This window comes from Anopheles marshallii, chromosome X (genome assembly GCF_943734725.1).
Source record: "Anopheles marshallii chromosome X, idAnoMarsDA_429_01, whole genome shotgun sequence".
NCBI lineage: Eukaryota > Metazoa > Arthropoda > Insecta > Diptera > Culicidae > Anopheles > Anopheles marshallii.
In genome coordinates, this window is record NC_071325.1 from 18811289 (window position 1) to 18829199 (window position 17911).

Here is a 17911-nt window from a genome sequence, read left to right on the forward strand (position 1 = left end):
TATGAACCTTCGCAAAAGCAATCAGCTGGACGCAACGGATAGATCGTATCATTTTCCAATGGAATGGAAAATAAAAACAATATTTGCTATACATCCCCCACCCCAAAGGACTACTATGTAACCGCTACCACACATTCCACTGTAGGGATTTCGTCAAATTCACACTCCTAAGCCAACGACAGGGTGGAAAATTTCAAAGATTAGATGCACTGGATGCAAGAATGGAAGGACTGGATAGAATGAAAATATTACACAATAAACAGGGACGAAATTTATTTAAAAAAAACATTAGCGAAATGTCAATAAACAACTGAGGCTACAGTCAAATACACAAAGACAATAAATGGCTTGGTTGCGCGATTAAAACCGAAGGACAAAGGAAAACCTTCACCGAATTACATCTAACACAAAGGCATTGCATTAAAAATCGTGCAATAAAGTACGTGCCATGTTCAAAGCAACTACATGACGAAACATTTTTCCTGATATTTCTTGATTAACACAAGCATCAATATGCATTTTGACAATCACACATCATCTTTGAATCTGTTTTCAACCATTGCTGCTGGCAACACACACACAACTGCACTATATACAAAACACTAGCAGCTGGCGTTTGAGGTCGACTGCAATATACACACTTATTCCTAAGCAAAGCTAGTTGAAAACCCACTAAAATACGAAGTGGTAAATATAAGGGGGAAAATACAAAGGTCGACTCGGGAGCAGAAAGGTCAGAAACACACGAATACATTTGGATATCAACAGCAAGCATGTACTCATTTAGCGATGTATTGCGTTCCATAGCACGATCCGTGTTCTTATAAATTCTCTGTTTTGCAAATGGTAGCAAATAAAAAAAAATAGACGAAACAGTACTATTATCCTTTTGCTTAAACAAACATTATGGTTCGATTATTAAAACGGGTAGAAACAACCACAAGACAAGGAACGAAGGGTGTGTATTACGCAGGGTTCATTACAAAAAAACTGCGTCATTATCAATTCCATGTTTACACAAAATGTTTTTAAATTTGGAATAACTCTACTTTAACACGGTGATAATATTCTTCAAAATCTTTTGCGTAGTTTAACCTACGTTTATATTTCATTGGAAATATTTTAGATTAAAACATCAAACTAAATTTCAATGTTCCGGTCTAGTACGCTCACTTACACTGGCTTACAGACGTGGACGTTCACTGCACACTATTTATTGTTTCTCTATGACGGTTGTATTTTCCAAGGCATTTAAAACAGTTTCACCCCAAAATGACCAACTATAGTAGCTTTTTAGTCTTTGGCTCGCTTGCAGTGGAAAAAGATTTTCCCTCCTACGTAGCTCCATCACGCTTAATTATCACACCAATACCAACTCATTCACGTATGCAGCCTATTAGTAGCGCTATCATTTATAAACTTTAAATTGTGTCAAAAGAAATTTTGTTTACACCTTTACGCCCCATGTAACTTATATTTTTTCTATGTCGTACCTTTGCAAAACACACACAATGTTATTGTTTTTCAGCTTCCAGACGCAGTTTACTATATCAGCTAAATACACATAGTAAACAAAGCAGTAAATTTGAAGTGTCTTTTTATAAAGAAAATGGCATCGGCCTGATTATTTTGTTGCTTACTGTAGTTTGCCTGCGCTACCTGCTGTGACACAGCGGACCAGTGTGTCTGCTAGTGATTTTCACTGCCCTTAGTTACACATTGCAATGTGTACACTCACTCACTTATGCAGTCTACATCCATCCCAGTCATGGGGATTATTAAATCTGAGTTCTTATTTCACACACGCACGGAACCGAGCGGACTCCCCTTTTGAACAGAAGTAGCTATTCGCTTTGTGCTCTCAGTTGTACTGATCACATATGCTGGCTTCCCACATCATAACCCAAAGTCAAGCAAAACATCATCAACCTCGCACACAACACACTATCACACAGTGGCACAACTACCGTCACCTCGCCTGCTTACTCAAAGGCGTATAATGTATCAACAAGGTGTTCACCTTGGACGTACACTCGCGCGCAATCGTACATTCTTCGATTCATACTATTCGTGCACGGTTGTTGATGTTGTTGTGGCACGGTGAGTGCTGATAGTATTTGCTAATCTGTTTTCGTTCATAGCGGAGCATTCAAATGTACAGTACTGGGTGTTCAAAATCGGACACTAGAAACTCAGTCACTTTTTGCACTTTGCGATGCATGTAGAAGTTTCCCAGAATTACCAATCGCCACGAAAACTGTGCAGTGGGTTTCTCCCACCTCCCCCTTACACGAATATGCGAAAAAGAGTACCAAGAATGCATGTGTTACAAACAGCATATTTGGTACCAATTAGAAAAAAATGTTGCTAAACCCTAAAACCTTCCAATTAAAAATGATTGGAACCAATGGTAAGCGAGGAATGACAAAAATTAGATGCAAACTTATGTTTAAAATTAGCCCAAAGGGTTGCATGCTGTAGTAGATGTTAACGGCAATGCTACTAAATATTAATAAAGCTTATATTGAAGTTATTTCAAGGTGTCCGACTTCGAATACCCAGCGCGATATGAGGTCTTTTTTCGTTTGTTCCCTCTGATTCGTAACACATGCGTTCTTGGTACTCTTTTTCGCATATTCGTGTAGGAGGGAGGTGGGAGAAGCCCACTGCACAGTTTTCGTGACGATTGGTAATTCTGGGAAACTTCTGCATGCATCGCAAAGTGCAAAAAGCGATTGAGTATCAAGTGTCCGATTTTGAATACCCAGCACTGTATGTATATAGCTGGAGCAGAAACCCTGTACTAGTGAATCAATTTTTGACCATGAACAAAGGAGGTAATAGAGGCTTTACATTATGTACTTTTACGTGTTTTTTTTCATATTGAAATGGGTCAAAATAAATTCAAACTGCTCTATTTGACAGAAAACACCACACATAAAGTGTAATAGCAATCTTGGAATTCGGTTCAGTTTTTCCTCTGCTCCACTCACGCTATAGTGTAAAATAACCAATTGTAGGAGAATATTGAATAAAAAGTACAGCCAGTTCCGGAGATACGCTATTATACCGGACCGCTATAACTCGGGAAAAATCTGCGTATCTCGAATTTCCGCGTAAGTCAAATACGGGAGTAAAATCGTTTATACATCAAAGTTAGATAGTTGACTTCCCTCTCTGCACTTGATTTATTCAGCAAACCAGGCTACTTTTTAATAGAATAGATTAAAATAAACTAAAAACAAATGTATCATATAACAAAGGAAGTTATTTTAAACTAATTTTACACCTTTTCCCTCGGATTTTGTGCTACAAACTAACTCAGATTTCAATTTTCCAAAAACCGCGTATCTCCGAATCCGCGTTCACGTCCACTTAGCGCACTGTGCTGGGAGTAGAGATGGGCAAAACGGTTCTTTTAGATGAACTAAAATGACCCAGCTCTTTTTCAAAAAAGAACGAATCGTGAATCGCGATTCTTTCCTTCATTTTCGTGCTAGTATTTAAGAACTTTATTATATGTAATATTTTCTTGCGTATGTTTTTGATTTTAAGTATAGACAGTCCCCGAGATACGCTATTAAAGGGGGCCGCTATAACCCGGGAAAAATCCGCGTAAGTTGAATCCGGGAGTAAAATCGTTTATACTTCAAATTTAGATAGTTGACTTCCTTCTTGGCACTTAATTTATTCAGCAAACTAGGTTACTTTTTGATAGAATACATTGAATAAACTAAAAACAAACCCTTTATATAACAAAGGAAGATATTTTAGACCAATTTTACAACTTTTCGCTTACATTTTGTGCTACAAACTAACTCAGCTGTCAAATTTCCAAAACCCGCGTATCTCCGAATCCGCGTTTAAGGGGAACCGCGTATCTCTGCGACTGCCTGCACTATAAAAAACAGTCTTTTCCCGAGTTACGTGAATAATGTGTGCCACAGAAATTCGCGTAACTCGGATTTCCTTTATAATATCGTTTATAGTTAGTATTCAGTGATCGATTTCTTTTTTTCACGTTACGTCGTTGATATTTCTACGTTATTTCGACAATTAGAGTAAATTTTTACCAAAATTTATGTTTTGAATAACAAAATGTAACGTATTTTTGGGAAAATTCAAAATTTTACAAATACAAACTTTAATTCCACATACAAAATTACAGCAGCTCCCCGCTTTACGCTAATGTTTGGGACCGAACGCTTTAGCGTATAACGAATTTCCTAAGATTTTCGTTTATACTACATGTTGAAGAGTTGAATTAATGGCATGTATAAGGGGTCAGACTGTCTCTACACAGTTAGCGATTGTCGCAATTGCGACAGCGGCTTGTCAAACTCTATACAAAAAAAAAATGCGAAATGTCGCGATGTGACGACCCATGTATAGAGTTTTGTCAAAGTCGCAGTCGCAATTGCGACTATCGCTAACTGTGTAGAGACAGTCTGACCCCTTCTACATGTCATTAATTCAACTCTTCAACATGTAGTATAAACGAAAATCTCGCTAACTGTGTAGAGACAGTCTCACAGAAAATTTCACAATAAAATTGCGTGGAACTAAGAGGAATTCGCATGTTTATCATATTTTTTACAAAGATAACTAGTAAACCTTCCATTTTTTATATTTTTTTAATTTTTTTTAGAACTGCCGTTGGCAGAATTCCTTTGATTTTTTTGGAATTCGTGTAACGCGGGAAAAGACTGTATGTTCAAAAATTTTACTAGAGAATTAATGTTGCATGAAATTTTAGGCCTATGTTGTTAACGAAATGATAAAATTTACTCAATCATGTGCCTATCATAGAAAATGAGAAAAAAATCATTATATGAAAACCGAAATCATTTTTCGTATTCATTTTCCAAATATAAATCGTACGTGCTACCATACTTTCAATGTTTTAACCAGTAATGCACACACATACATGAGAAGGTATACGCACATACACTCACACACACTCGAGATATGAGAACTACCACCACCACAAGGACGTGCATTTCTCAAGTTTCAGAGCCACTTGAGTGAAGATGCAGTTAGAAAATAAAATGAAGCACAGCTCATTTAATTACGTACCTTAACTGTGTTAGTTTCTAGTATTGTATACGTTGATTTTACATAATCCAATGAATATGTTGCTGCCACCGTGCTCTTTTTTCTGCTGACTGACTATCATTACTCACTCTACATATGCCAATATGCTTCATTCAGATTGTTATGTCCGTCATGTTTATTGATATGGGGCTTTCACTTTGAGCAAGAACGTTAACCACTTAAGGCGACCCTGCAATTCTATTGCGTTGGGAAACAATGCGGATAACTTACGGTGATAGTCGCAGAAATAACCTCAGATACACCAACGGTAAAGAGTATACTGAAGCTACACGCACACGCAAACACAATGAAGGCGACGGGGGTTTTGTTTTCTGACCTATCGATGAAAGTGTTTTTCCTTCTTCTTTGCTGCTGCAACGAATATTTGTTGGATTGAATGCAAGTTGATTGTTTGGCGAGTGCTGTGTGAACTGATAGCAGAATCCTTCAACCCACGCACACAGTTTTCAAAATGGTCGACTAAGATAATTGTAAATTCAATAAAACAACTAATTATGGTCGCTGTGTACCAAACGCTGGTTTAACAAATGGGCTAGTGCAAAACAAGAGACTTTGTTGCAGCAGCCTTTACAAGCGAAAAAACTAGACCTCACGCACACAAACTCAAACACTTTTTCACTAGCGTCCAACACATAAAAACAATTTTCGTGCAGAGTCAAACAATTCTAATCCAAAGACTGGCTTAGAATTAATTACGATTTAAGATATTTGCTGCTGTATGTTATATGCGCCAGCGATATGGTTAGCTTTCTGGCAATTTGTAAACATTATTAAGTTTTGCTATGGTTATCGAAGTGTCGCTTGGATTATGATTGGCTTTAATTATTCGTAACTGTACAGAAAACCACTGTTAGGAAGAACTATAGCATCACCACCGTTGATGAAAGCTTTCTAGAAACCGAACAACAGTACAACTACCATCTTCCTGCAAAGTTTTGACCACACAGCAAATGGTGTTGCTGTACAAAGAGTATCAACCTATCGCTCTACCGAGTAACAATTAGGTATGCGCAGCTGTGTGCGTGAAACCGTGTCGACAACCCTGGATATTTGTGGTTCGGTGTGGTTTCTAGCAGCACCCTTTTCTTTTCGTTCCACCGTTGTTATTCCCCTTTTTCGCACGATATACAGCTCTGGCTACACGGCGCAATATTCCAAAGAATTTTTTAAACAAGAAGTTTTTTTCAGAGATTAATAATGTGGTTTCAATTTCAATTTGCAGAAAATTTTGTCTAAAGGGAGCGAGCAGACGAGTCATAATTATAAATGTGAATATTGTCAAATGAAGGGTGTATGCTTCATAGTAAAGTGTGTATGCATTTATTTTGATAAGTATGATCAATATAAATAAGATTTTTTTCCTTTCGAGTTTCGTTGAGCCAGAACAAAAGCTTAAGGAAACGTTTTTATGACATCAAATGAAGAAACAAACAGTTGTAATGAGTATACGTTGTCAATAACCAGTGACCCACTTCCAGATTTTACATTCAAGCAAAAAGCAAAGAAAAGAACAACGAGTAGGTTTTTGTTGTTGTTTCTCTTGCTACAGAGCGAAACTTTACCACTAAAATGATTCAACCATATTTGTTTTTAACCTATTTTCTACCTAATGGAAATAAATTATGAATAAAATTAAATTATAGCGAAATTGAATACTCAATGAATACATTTTGGTTGTTCTTAGTAATCAGTCTGCGAAATTGTTTTAATTTTGGTAAAGTTTTTAGCGAACGATGAAACAATTGTTTGATAATTAATATTGTTTGTCGTTTGGAATTTATATTTATAACTATAGAAACCAAAATTATACGTTATTAATCTTATGAAAAGAGTCATTCATATGCATGTTCAGTCAGCAGCCATTCAAACCATGATTAGACTAGCAAGAGGTTTATAAAATATAAAAAATAGACACATCCATATATTTATGAATCTTCATGGCAAAACAAGAGGTATGCTCGCCGTAAGATCGTATGCTAGCCGTAATCAAATTGTTAGGATTAAATACTTTTAATAACTTAAAAAATATTTCTATTCATAAAGAGGATTTATGAATCTACGAGTATTCTTCAAATTTTGAGAATTCGTGAATCATCAGAATAGAGATTCAGAGATTATTCATTATTTTCAAAGTTTGATCCAAATTCATGATTCTGATACAAATTCACCCAATGAGCATGAGCAAAAAGATAAAATAGGCAAATTCTCAACGCTACAATAAAAACAGCCAAGGTAAGTGATACTCTGATATTTAAAATTTGTTTGAACCCCAGTAACGTTGTTGAACCCTAAACACGAGGAAAACAAAGGAATTTTACGCAACATAAGTTTCAATTTTGGTTACGTTACTATATATATTACGTTATTTCGATATTCTGTTCAATTTCTTGAATGCACGAAATATGGACACGAGACTTAAACTTATTCGAGCTTCAAACAACTCTTTTCTGAATTTTCCGTAACAACAGTATTCTAGCATCGTTTGTTAGGTAGGTGCATAAATCACAATATAGAAATAACACTAAAAGCCAAACATTTAGACTTAACAAAAACTGCATTAGTTTATTTTCTGTATATTCTGTGCAATAATAAAAGAAACGAACCGTAAAAAGGACATGAAGGTTTCTAAGGTTCTGTCCATTTTTTCCCTTTGATGTAAAGTGTTATCACTTCTTTAACATTCAAATAAAAACTAAGGAATCCCATTGTAAAAGTCGGTTGCAATTGTTACTTGTTTTGTCGAACTAATTAGATAAAATTGTCAGAATGTTGTAAATTTATGGTTTTGAGAATACAGTATGTTTTTATATAGGTACAATAAAACACACATTTATATACAATTATAAGATATCAATTTACTTGTACATATAAGCATGCAAACCTTTGTAATTTAAACATGACTTATGTACACATTCATTTACAATTATCTTTCGTCTAAGTGTTTAAGGGCAGGAATCATACCTGGATAACGTACAACCAACTCTATCTTTGATTAAATACCTTGCGTTAGAGTGTTCGTTCGAAGTATGTGACTTGTTGTTACGTTAATTGGTTTGTGATTATGTAGAAGATTTTAAACGAACTATTGTTTATGCTCTTTTTCACGATCTGCTTTCTTTCCAAACCTGATCTAGCCTCCAGAGCTATATTAAAAAAACGATAAAACATTTGAACGCGAATTGCAAACACATGAGGCAGGGTGCTCTATATGCAGGTCCCTTTGATGGCATTTGAACAATATCGCCTTCTTCGAATTTGGCTAGGTAATATTAGACTGACAACGATTTTATGATGCATCTATCACATACATACTCCACTGTGAAAATTCCAATGAGTCAAATCGATCTTTGATCGATCGAACATGCATTTAATAGTGACTTTACATGTAGCAATGTTTGTTTTATGATAGGAATCTAACAGTCTGTTATCTATTTCAAGACCATGCAACCCAACATATTTCATCTAAACACCGTATATTTTCTGCTCTTAAATGCTCAACCACAAATTGTAATTGCATATCTGTTAAAACATCGCAATTACTAAATCGAACTTATAACCAGTTTGATTTGTAAAATAGCATAGCGAAAAGTGATTATTTTATACATTAACAAAACGCACCCACTTCGCTTAATGCTTTTCCAACCATCAATAAACGGCATTCAATACTAACCAAAAGAAAATAATACCAGGTTTCTGTGTGGTACATCAATATTTACATGTAATATGTAGTTACGGTTTGCCTTGTCCTCCAATACAATACCATAGAACTTGGTCAGCATCAATCTAATACACACCAAAAATAGTTCCTTGGCATCTATCTACACATTTTCTTGTGGATATTTCCAATAGGTTGTGCTTCGAAAAACAATTGGTAGTAAGTATTAATCTGTTTCTGTGGGCAGTGTGTACTGCATTTTTACAACATTCAGTTTATGAATTCATCATCATATTCGTCATCAAATCAATCTGATTGATTTAGATCAAATTTGTATTTTCCTTTTTTTCTCTATGCTGACAATTTTTTGACATTCTTACAGAATACATCTAAGTATGAATTAACGTCTCAAACGAATGGCCTTATTCTTTATTCTCTATACATTAACGTCTCCTTGAACTTTCTTTCGCCTGATAGCTTTTCTCGTACAACATACAATTTAATGTAGTGTTTATTTTAGTTTTTTGAATCATTTTTTCGCACTAGGGTCCGATTCAGAATTATTTTCAGACAAATAATCCTGCTAACTACGCAGTAGTCTAAACAATTTAAATTGAAAACAAAAGCATTTGCGCGACCTGCAGCTCAATTATATGCTGCGCCCAATATAAAACGCTCTACAGTCAGTACCCGAGATACGCGGATAATGTGTTTTAGAGAATTTGACCTATCTCGAATTTCCGCGGAACTCGCATTTCCTTTAAAACATCGTGTTTATGTCGTATTCATGGATCGAATACTTTTTACCATTACATTACCAAGCATTCAAATTCGATATTTTTGAATTTTTATAGGTTAATTACAGTAAAATTTTATCAAAAGTAATTTTTCAAACAATAAAATCTAACGTGTTAGCAGGCCTGGCCATTTTTTTTTTAACAAAAAAGTAACGTTTTTGAGATTATTTTTATTTTGTAAACTAGAAATTGTTTTCCACATACAAAACTACACGAACTGTCAAATTTATAAAACCTGCGAATCTCAGAATTCGCGTAACTCGGGTCAAGACTGTATTTAAAATATACGTTTCCTCAGATATGCGCAACGCGATATCGATTTATCCATCGCTGTATTCGGTGAATCAATGCGTTCATGGGCACAAATGATCTCTTACTTCCGATGCCATTACAATGGCGCCCTTTGACAAGAATAATCCGAACTTTGTTTTTTACGGGCTTTACCCAATCTGTGCTATATCTTATCGTTTGCTAGAGACATAAGTTCTCCTGTTTCGTGCATATGCTCATTTTCAAGCATCATTCAGAAAACAGTGATTTTAAGTTTAAATTCTCCCTAAAAACATACTAAAAGCTATGCATAATGTTCTATTTTGATCGGATGAATAGGAAAATTATCATAATGGATAGTAAACGGGGTTAGTAAAATGAGGTTCCTGTTAGGACGTTGAGGAAAGTTTATGGGACGGTACGATGCTTGGAAGCATCGATGCGATCAGGATATGGCTATGTATAAAAGATATAAGCGATGATGATGGTGAAGTGGAGGAGATGGAAAATGTGGCTTACCGCTAGCTACACTACTACTGCGACTGACATTTTTTTCTTTTGTTACACTAACTTTACTCTATGTATAATTTCTTATGTTCTGGTTCACGATAATTACAATTTGTTAGGTTTTATAAATGATTCCTTCTCCTTATCCGGCGGGGATGTGTAGATTTACGATACGGGGTACCATGATCCAAAGCATAAAGCTACATTCCTTCATTTATTTCTACTCAGCTCCAGAACGAAAAACCATGCTATAAATCGCGTGGCGGAGGCATTCCTTTACTTTGCCATATTTGTTGATCAACATAAAACATTCGATTTTTTCACTCCAACAAGAGCATGACAAACACACACGCGTGCACGAACTCCTCACCATAGGTTAGGAGACTCTCATATGACTTATTACAATCACCCAAAAATGTGTATTTAACACCATTGTTCCTCAACCGTCACAACGCGTATTATTTATCTCTGACAAAGCTTAGATTCTTTATTTATTCCATTTTTAAATAAACAGTTTGCTGATGGTGGCACTAATAATACCACTAAATGTGACATTGAATCTAGTGCTGATATTAACAAAGCAAAACTACACAATATTACTGTGGGATGATCAAAGCTTAATTAACTTTCATTTTTTCCCTTCCTTCCTGCGTTTTTCTTTTAATATTTTTCAACTCATCATTTCAAAAATGCAGGAGCAATTTTTTCCTTCGAGGTTCTTCAACATATATGCAGTACTTTACTATGGCTACATTCCCAAACGAAAAAAAGTTATCAGTTGTGATAAGTGGTAAAATAAGGTCGCTGAGAATATTTAAAAACCTTGTTGCTACATGCTCACAGGGGAGAAAACGCGTGTTTTGTAGGAAAGCACAATAATGCGTGTTGTAAACAATAAGATCAATGACGTCATATAGCTTGTTTTGGTCTTCTATTATGTTGAAATCAATTCAATTATCAAATAATTTTTGTAATTTGCATGAAATTTGTGTTGAATATGTTGAAATTGTAAAAAAAATCTGAATTAAACACATTAGCTAAAACATTCAACCATACTACAAAGGTCTACAAGTTTTACATAATGTTTTTTCAAGAAACCTTTAAAGGCATTACATTGTTAAATCATCAAAAAACAAGTAAGTTGCAACGATCGCTTGCAGGGAAATATTTTAAACTTATTTCGAAAGTGAATGTGAGTTGGTGTCGCCTCAATGCAAATCAGGTTGTATTCCCGACTTGTGTACATCCTATCATACGCTCCTCTGGTAAATTTCCTCATTTCCATGCTTTTACAATCTAATGTGAAATATAGTGGAACGCTCATAGGTTCCATATCGTGTGCATTGAAAATTAAACATATATGTATAAATGATAAACAGTAATGAGCTTCACTAAACCGAAAGAAAAAACCTGACAACATATTTTTTCTCGCCAAAATACGTCCAAAAGTTAAATCACTTTAGAAAACTTTCTTTTAGATACAAGAGAGTTACATCTTTTGACGCTTGCTGCCCGGTTCATAATCGTCACTTTCGTATTCGAGCTGCTCATCTTCCTCATAAACTTCTTGCTGTTGATGCTCGGCACTCGCGTATGCCGTGTACTGGTTCTGATACGAAGATTGTTGAGAACCTGCGAATGTACAAAATTATAAAACATAAGAATTGTGATCATAACCATATAGTCGCGTAATACTTCATACCATCGTGGTTATTCGCGGAGTAGCCGCTATTATTTTGTCCAGGAGAACCAGGGGCCGACATTAGTAATTCCTCATTGATTGGTGAACCTTCACGCGAGTTATCGGTATAGCTTGGTGAAACCGGTGCCGAACGAGGCATGCCGAATGGCGATCGGAAGCACTGCGAACCACGTTGGCGTCGTTTTCTGTAGCTTTGATCGATGAGCTTCAGTTCGCTTGAAGGATCTATCCTCCAAAAGCTACCTTTACCAGGTTCGTCTTGTGATCGCGGTACCTTTATGAAGTATCTGTATAATATGACAGAGACAAATAAAAGTTACCGATAAATTCAGCAACAGCTTATGCATCCAAATTGTAAATAATGAGTGAGTTCATACTGCCGAAACTACAATGAAGTTCTAACACAAACATATTCAAATGTTATAACATAATAACAAATCAAAACAAGTTGGCAATCTTCGAAGTGCGACGATTAAAGAATTCAAGAGTTGCAGATGCTCGTCGAAGCTATCATTAACATTATTGTGATGAATATACGTAGATAAGGCAGATAGATAATACGGCAACGGAGCCATTATAATTATAATAAATAATAAATTAAATTAGTCTGATAACAATACTACAGTTTTGCTTAATCAATAGAGAGAGTTCTCCGATCCACAAGGCTTAATACTTGATTAAAATACTAGTTTGTTTTGTGTTTAAATAAAGTCAGCCCGCTGGATTAGTATCCTTCGAGCAGGATATGACCTAATAAGCTAGAATGTAACCAAAACAATTTTAAAAGTCTCGAATTTTTCACTGCCGCAATGTAACTATTCGTTCATCTTATCGTAATTTATGATTGTTGTTTAGTCCACAGCCTCACAGAAGAGATAGGAGAAACTGCACTGTGTTCTTTTATGCGCTTACTTTTGATGGGAGCAATAGATTTGGCAGAATTTTTGGCACTCGCGAACAATAATATAGAACGTGTCTTAAAAATTGACCAAGCAACGTTTTGCCAAGCAACGTACAATGAAAACAACCCTATAATTGTGATGGCAACTTGCAACTTGTATGTCTAGTTAGGTCAATTCTTGATAATATGCAACTGTATATCGTAACCTAAGTTTATTAGGAAGTTTAATAATAAGACCAGTTTGTTTAGCCATTTGATATCGTTTATAATCACTAATATATAATAATTATTTATTTGGCTTTATTTAATTTTTAAATGGAATATTAATAATTGTTGTTTTCTAATAATTGCAATAATTAAATAATATAACTGTATTTATCTTTGGGGTATAATTTCATACGGAGATACGGAATTTTGACACTGAGAACTGTCTATCCTCACATATGACGACTCTAGATCAGGGGTCTCTAAAATTTTCAACCTGCGGGCCCCATATTAGCTGAAATTACTTTAGTTAGAGCCACATGAATAGCTGGAGAAACTACTTATGCTGGAGCAACGTTGGCCGAGGCCTACTTGCATATCTGCATTTTTGCATTTTTGCATTTAAATTTTGCTAACTATAACATTAATTAATATTTGAATGGTTGGACACTATTATCACTTATGTGACAATTTCTTAAGATGTTAATATCAGCAATATCGTCGCGTACTGCACTAGAGGCTCTCAAGGTCCACATTCAGCTCGCGCGACGTGGTTTGGAGACCCCTGTTCTAGATTTATGAAATCTTAATAGAGATATTGTATTCCTATCAATGTTTGTATTAATATGAATATTAATGACAAATGTCAGAATTAGCATAGCAGGATAGATTTTTTATTTCGCAAAATAAAAAAAAATAGAAAAACGTTTTTACAACACATCCGAAATCCACCACAAGAATCCGAATTAAAACGAACCTGAATTTGAATATATACACTATCGATACATCCGTTTTGACAAGCCAGACTAGGAAAACTTGATTGAAGTTTCATTTTTTGACTTTTTAAACGAGTTTATTAAAGAGTTGTTGAATGGTTGTGGCAGTTGCTGATAAAATGCTCGGTGACTCACTTGCCCCGTTGGCAACATAGTGAAATAGTTAATAAGCAAATGAAAACAATATAGAATAAGTGTATACAGCCAATTTCGGCTATACGCGATGTTTTGGAAAAAAAATGACAGTTCAAAGATAATTCTGCAAACTACAGTTCTAAAAATTTGGATACGCAATGAGAAAATAGAACAAATGGAAAGTTTACAAATTATTTTATGATAAACATGGGAATTCTTCTTAGTTCCACACAATTTTTTTTTGCGAAAATTTCTGTGATCCCTTATACATGTCTATATTACAACTGGTCAATATGAAGTATTAACGATTTTTCTAAGGAAATTCGATATACGCTAAAGCGTTCGGTCTCGAACATTAACGTAAAGCGGGGAGCTGGTGCACTGTTATTGTTAATTTTTAAATCTAGTAAAATATATTCACGCGGACCGGCCAAGATAATATACATAGATTATAATGCTACATACGTAAGGAAATTTGCTTATTTATGTACAAAAAATTAGGCGTATATTTGTGTAACATATTACATCAGACCTCAGAATGACAAGTAAATTTTTTCTTCTAAATATCTCTTTTAATATATCTTCTAAATATATATAGCATCCAACGATTAAGTCAATTAAAAAAGGAAATTTTTATAACCAACAACAGCACAAAAATATAGTTTTACATAAAAATGTAAACAAAAGTAGGAATCTAATGGATACTTGGTTGTAAATACTGCGTTGTACTATGCATAAAATTTATTTACAGTAGCAGCATTAATGCAGTACATTGAGGTGATGAACATACTACTTCTAGACATAGCGTAAATTGTTGATTATTTTTTCCGGCAAAAGAGTATTAAGTGCATAGACCTATAATATCAACTGGTGGAAAAATTTTATGGCAATGAAAAAGCAGATATTAGGTGCAATAATTACTTATGTGATTGAATACGTGACGTTCAAACGCATCAACTTAAAGAAGGTTAGGATATTTATATACAACGTTCATAATCGCTGTTAATCTTGCTATGTCCGCGTTTTCGAATTTTGTACATATTTATAGGATTTGACGTACTATCGCCATCGCGGATCCGTGTCCGTTGATCTCGCAACGAATCCGCGATAGCAGGATTCCAATCGAAAGCAGTAAACTCGTATTGTATACCTTTCTCATCTCTCTGTTATTCGTAGGCTGCTAATTCTAACCGCAAAACGCGAATATTTAAGAAATTTGTCTGTCCTTTTCATGTGTTTATGGAATAAAATTCGTAACTTTGTGTTTTGAACCGAGTGACTACACGAACAGGACATTTTTTTAACAAAAAGATCCTAATTTTTTAATTTAATTTAATTTCGAATTAAAAAAAAGGGATAAAATTCAAAAAATATCTGTGGAGATAAATGGGGCAATTGAACTCATGTCAAAGTAAAAAGAAATTCTACATACAGTTAGTGTAAACGGTATATATTTTAATATGCTTACCGATTCAAGCTCAAATTGTGCCGAATAGAATTCTGCCATCCTTTGTTTGCTCCAGTGCGATAGTATGGATAATTTTTCGAAATGAACGAATAAATCCCCGAGAGCGTCAGCTGTTTTTCTGGTGATGCCGAGATAGCTTGAACGATCAACTGCGCATAGCTGTATGGTGGCTTATCACTTTCCAATGATTGAGTAGCCGGAGCTTGAAATTCCTACGATCAGAAACAACATCAAATTTATTTGTTTTAATATGATATGAAAATCAAGAATATCTAATAAACTACTCACGGAATAATTATTGTTATTATTGTTGCTGACTACATTAGCGGCGCTGTGCTGATGATGATGGTGGTTACTGTTGTACTGGGCAAATTCGTGCACGTTTTGTCGCGGACTAGTTGGGCAACTGTTAGCAGCACTGATGGTACCCGTTGGAGATGGGTAACCGCTACCGCCTATAGCATGCATATCGCTTCCTCTTCCTCCGCCACCTGCAGTAGTACCACTTCGACCGGATCCACGCGATACATCACCGAGCAAACCAACAGTACCAGCAGCACCATGCTCGGAGGGAATTGAAATTTTTAGCGGCGCATAAATCACACTAGAAGATGGTGATTTGCCACCACGATTGTGGTAATGGTGTTGATTGCCAGCGCTACTACCAAGACCCAAAGTGTTGTTATGATTGGCACCACTGCTTGTGGCTCCGGTGACGCTCTGCGACCCACCCATCGATGCACCGGATATGGAACCAGCGTGCAACGGAATGCCTCCCATTGGTCCGGTTCCGATTTTAACCGGCGTGTGTTCGTTCAGGTCGACCAGTATGCCATTGTTGGCCTGATCAATTAAGTTTTCGAACTGGATCTTAATATTTGTACTTGGAAAACGGATGCTGCATCTGAAAATGAATAATGGAAACACGATTATTTATACCTCAAGAAATCATATACAAACTGAATTCGTGGCTATATCGTATCTTACAATTTTGGTAATTTGTATGGTTCACCACTCTTTCGATGAAACACATTGTCGATGAACACACCATTCTTGCTCAAACAGAAAAGTGTAAACTCGTCATTCATATCGTGCTGGATGATGAAGTGCTTTCGGGAAATGAAACTGTTCTTGCCAACGTGGAAGTCCACCTGTGACTTTGAAGAGTTACGGCCGACTTCGATCACGTCTTCACTTATTAGCAGCATGTTGTCTTTGCTGATTAGTCGTCCAATGAAGTTGTGATAATTTGCCGTATTACTACCTGATAAACCTATCCCGCTAGGCTCTCCGCTAGTTACTGAAGCAGAAGCAGGAACCATTCTAGTAGCAGTCCCGGTTGATCCCATACTGGCAGAGACAGTCGTGGAAGACGAAGAGGTCTTGCCAGCACCGTTACTTAGTTTTGCCGAAGCGGTCGGTAGCGTTGGCGACGGCGAAGACACAGGTGAAGACGTTGATGTGCGTCTTGAGCGATGCGAATTCGCTGTATGGTTGTTGCTTGAGGAGGCTGGTTTTTGATAGGTGGACGAAGTGCCCTGGCTTGCTCCACCTGCCAAATGTTGGACAACATTGCTGTTGTTACTTCCGGAGGAAGAATCGTTTGGATCGGTCTGGCTGATTGATTGTTGTGTTTCCTGCTTGACCATCTTCATTTCTCCGTTACCGCGTGGCGGTATACAGTCCTGGGTTGCGCTCGACATGATACAAACACTCTTGCACTAGAATCTTAAAGAGGCAACGCACTTAACTTCTCTTAACACCACTACTCGTTGTTGTTGCAGTTAGTTAAACAGTACGGTGCAATGCAAATAGTCCAGGACGTGCAACCAGTGCTTAGCATCGTCCTTTACACCGTATATACGGAAACTACCTATTAACACTTTAAACCAAATAGCAGCAAATAGGGCTTTTGATAACGTATGTATTTGCTATTCAGGCGCACTCTCAGTTATACACGATAAAGAAAATATGAAGCGATTTGCCAAACGTTAAAATGTCCGAGAGTTTGATTACTCCTTATGAAACACATACATACACACACAATCTCTCTTTTTCTTTCTTTATTCGGTAAAAGGGGTAAATGATGACCAATCAGTGCCGTTCTATTTAGCTGAGTTCAGAAACCAAAATCACTTAAGCAGCAACTGCAATGAGACAAAATAGAAGAAAATAGTAAGATAATTCAGTCTAGATTTCTTTAACAAAAACTTATTTTATCAAATAGCCATAATTTAGTAAAATCATATTGTAGTTATTTTTTTCTTTTTTCTGCGAAAAATACATGACATATTAGGTGACAGAGGTTTTGGAAGTTGGTGTTATTATTGGTTTTAGCAATAATGTTGTTTAAATTAATTGAAATAAATGTGAATTATTTT

General features: G+C 35.9%; 1 protein-coding gene across 1 annotated transcript; it reads right to left on the minus strand.

The window, feature by feature from the left end:
• Positions 1-11833: 11833 nt before the first annotated feature.
• On the minus strand, positions 11834-17233 carry LOC128713250 (forkhead box protein K2-like). The gene is made up of 5 exons (XM_053808478.1): positions 16518-17233; positions 15819-16434; positions 15531-15742; positions 12047-12333; positions 11834-11976 (listed from the first exon to the last, which is right to left on the minus strand). Exons 1-5 carry the CDS (start codon positions 17231-17233, stop codon positions 11834-11836), a joined length of 1974 nt encoding a protein of 657 aa, XP_053664453.1.
• Between the last annotated feature and the right edge of the window lie 678 nt (positions 17234-17911).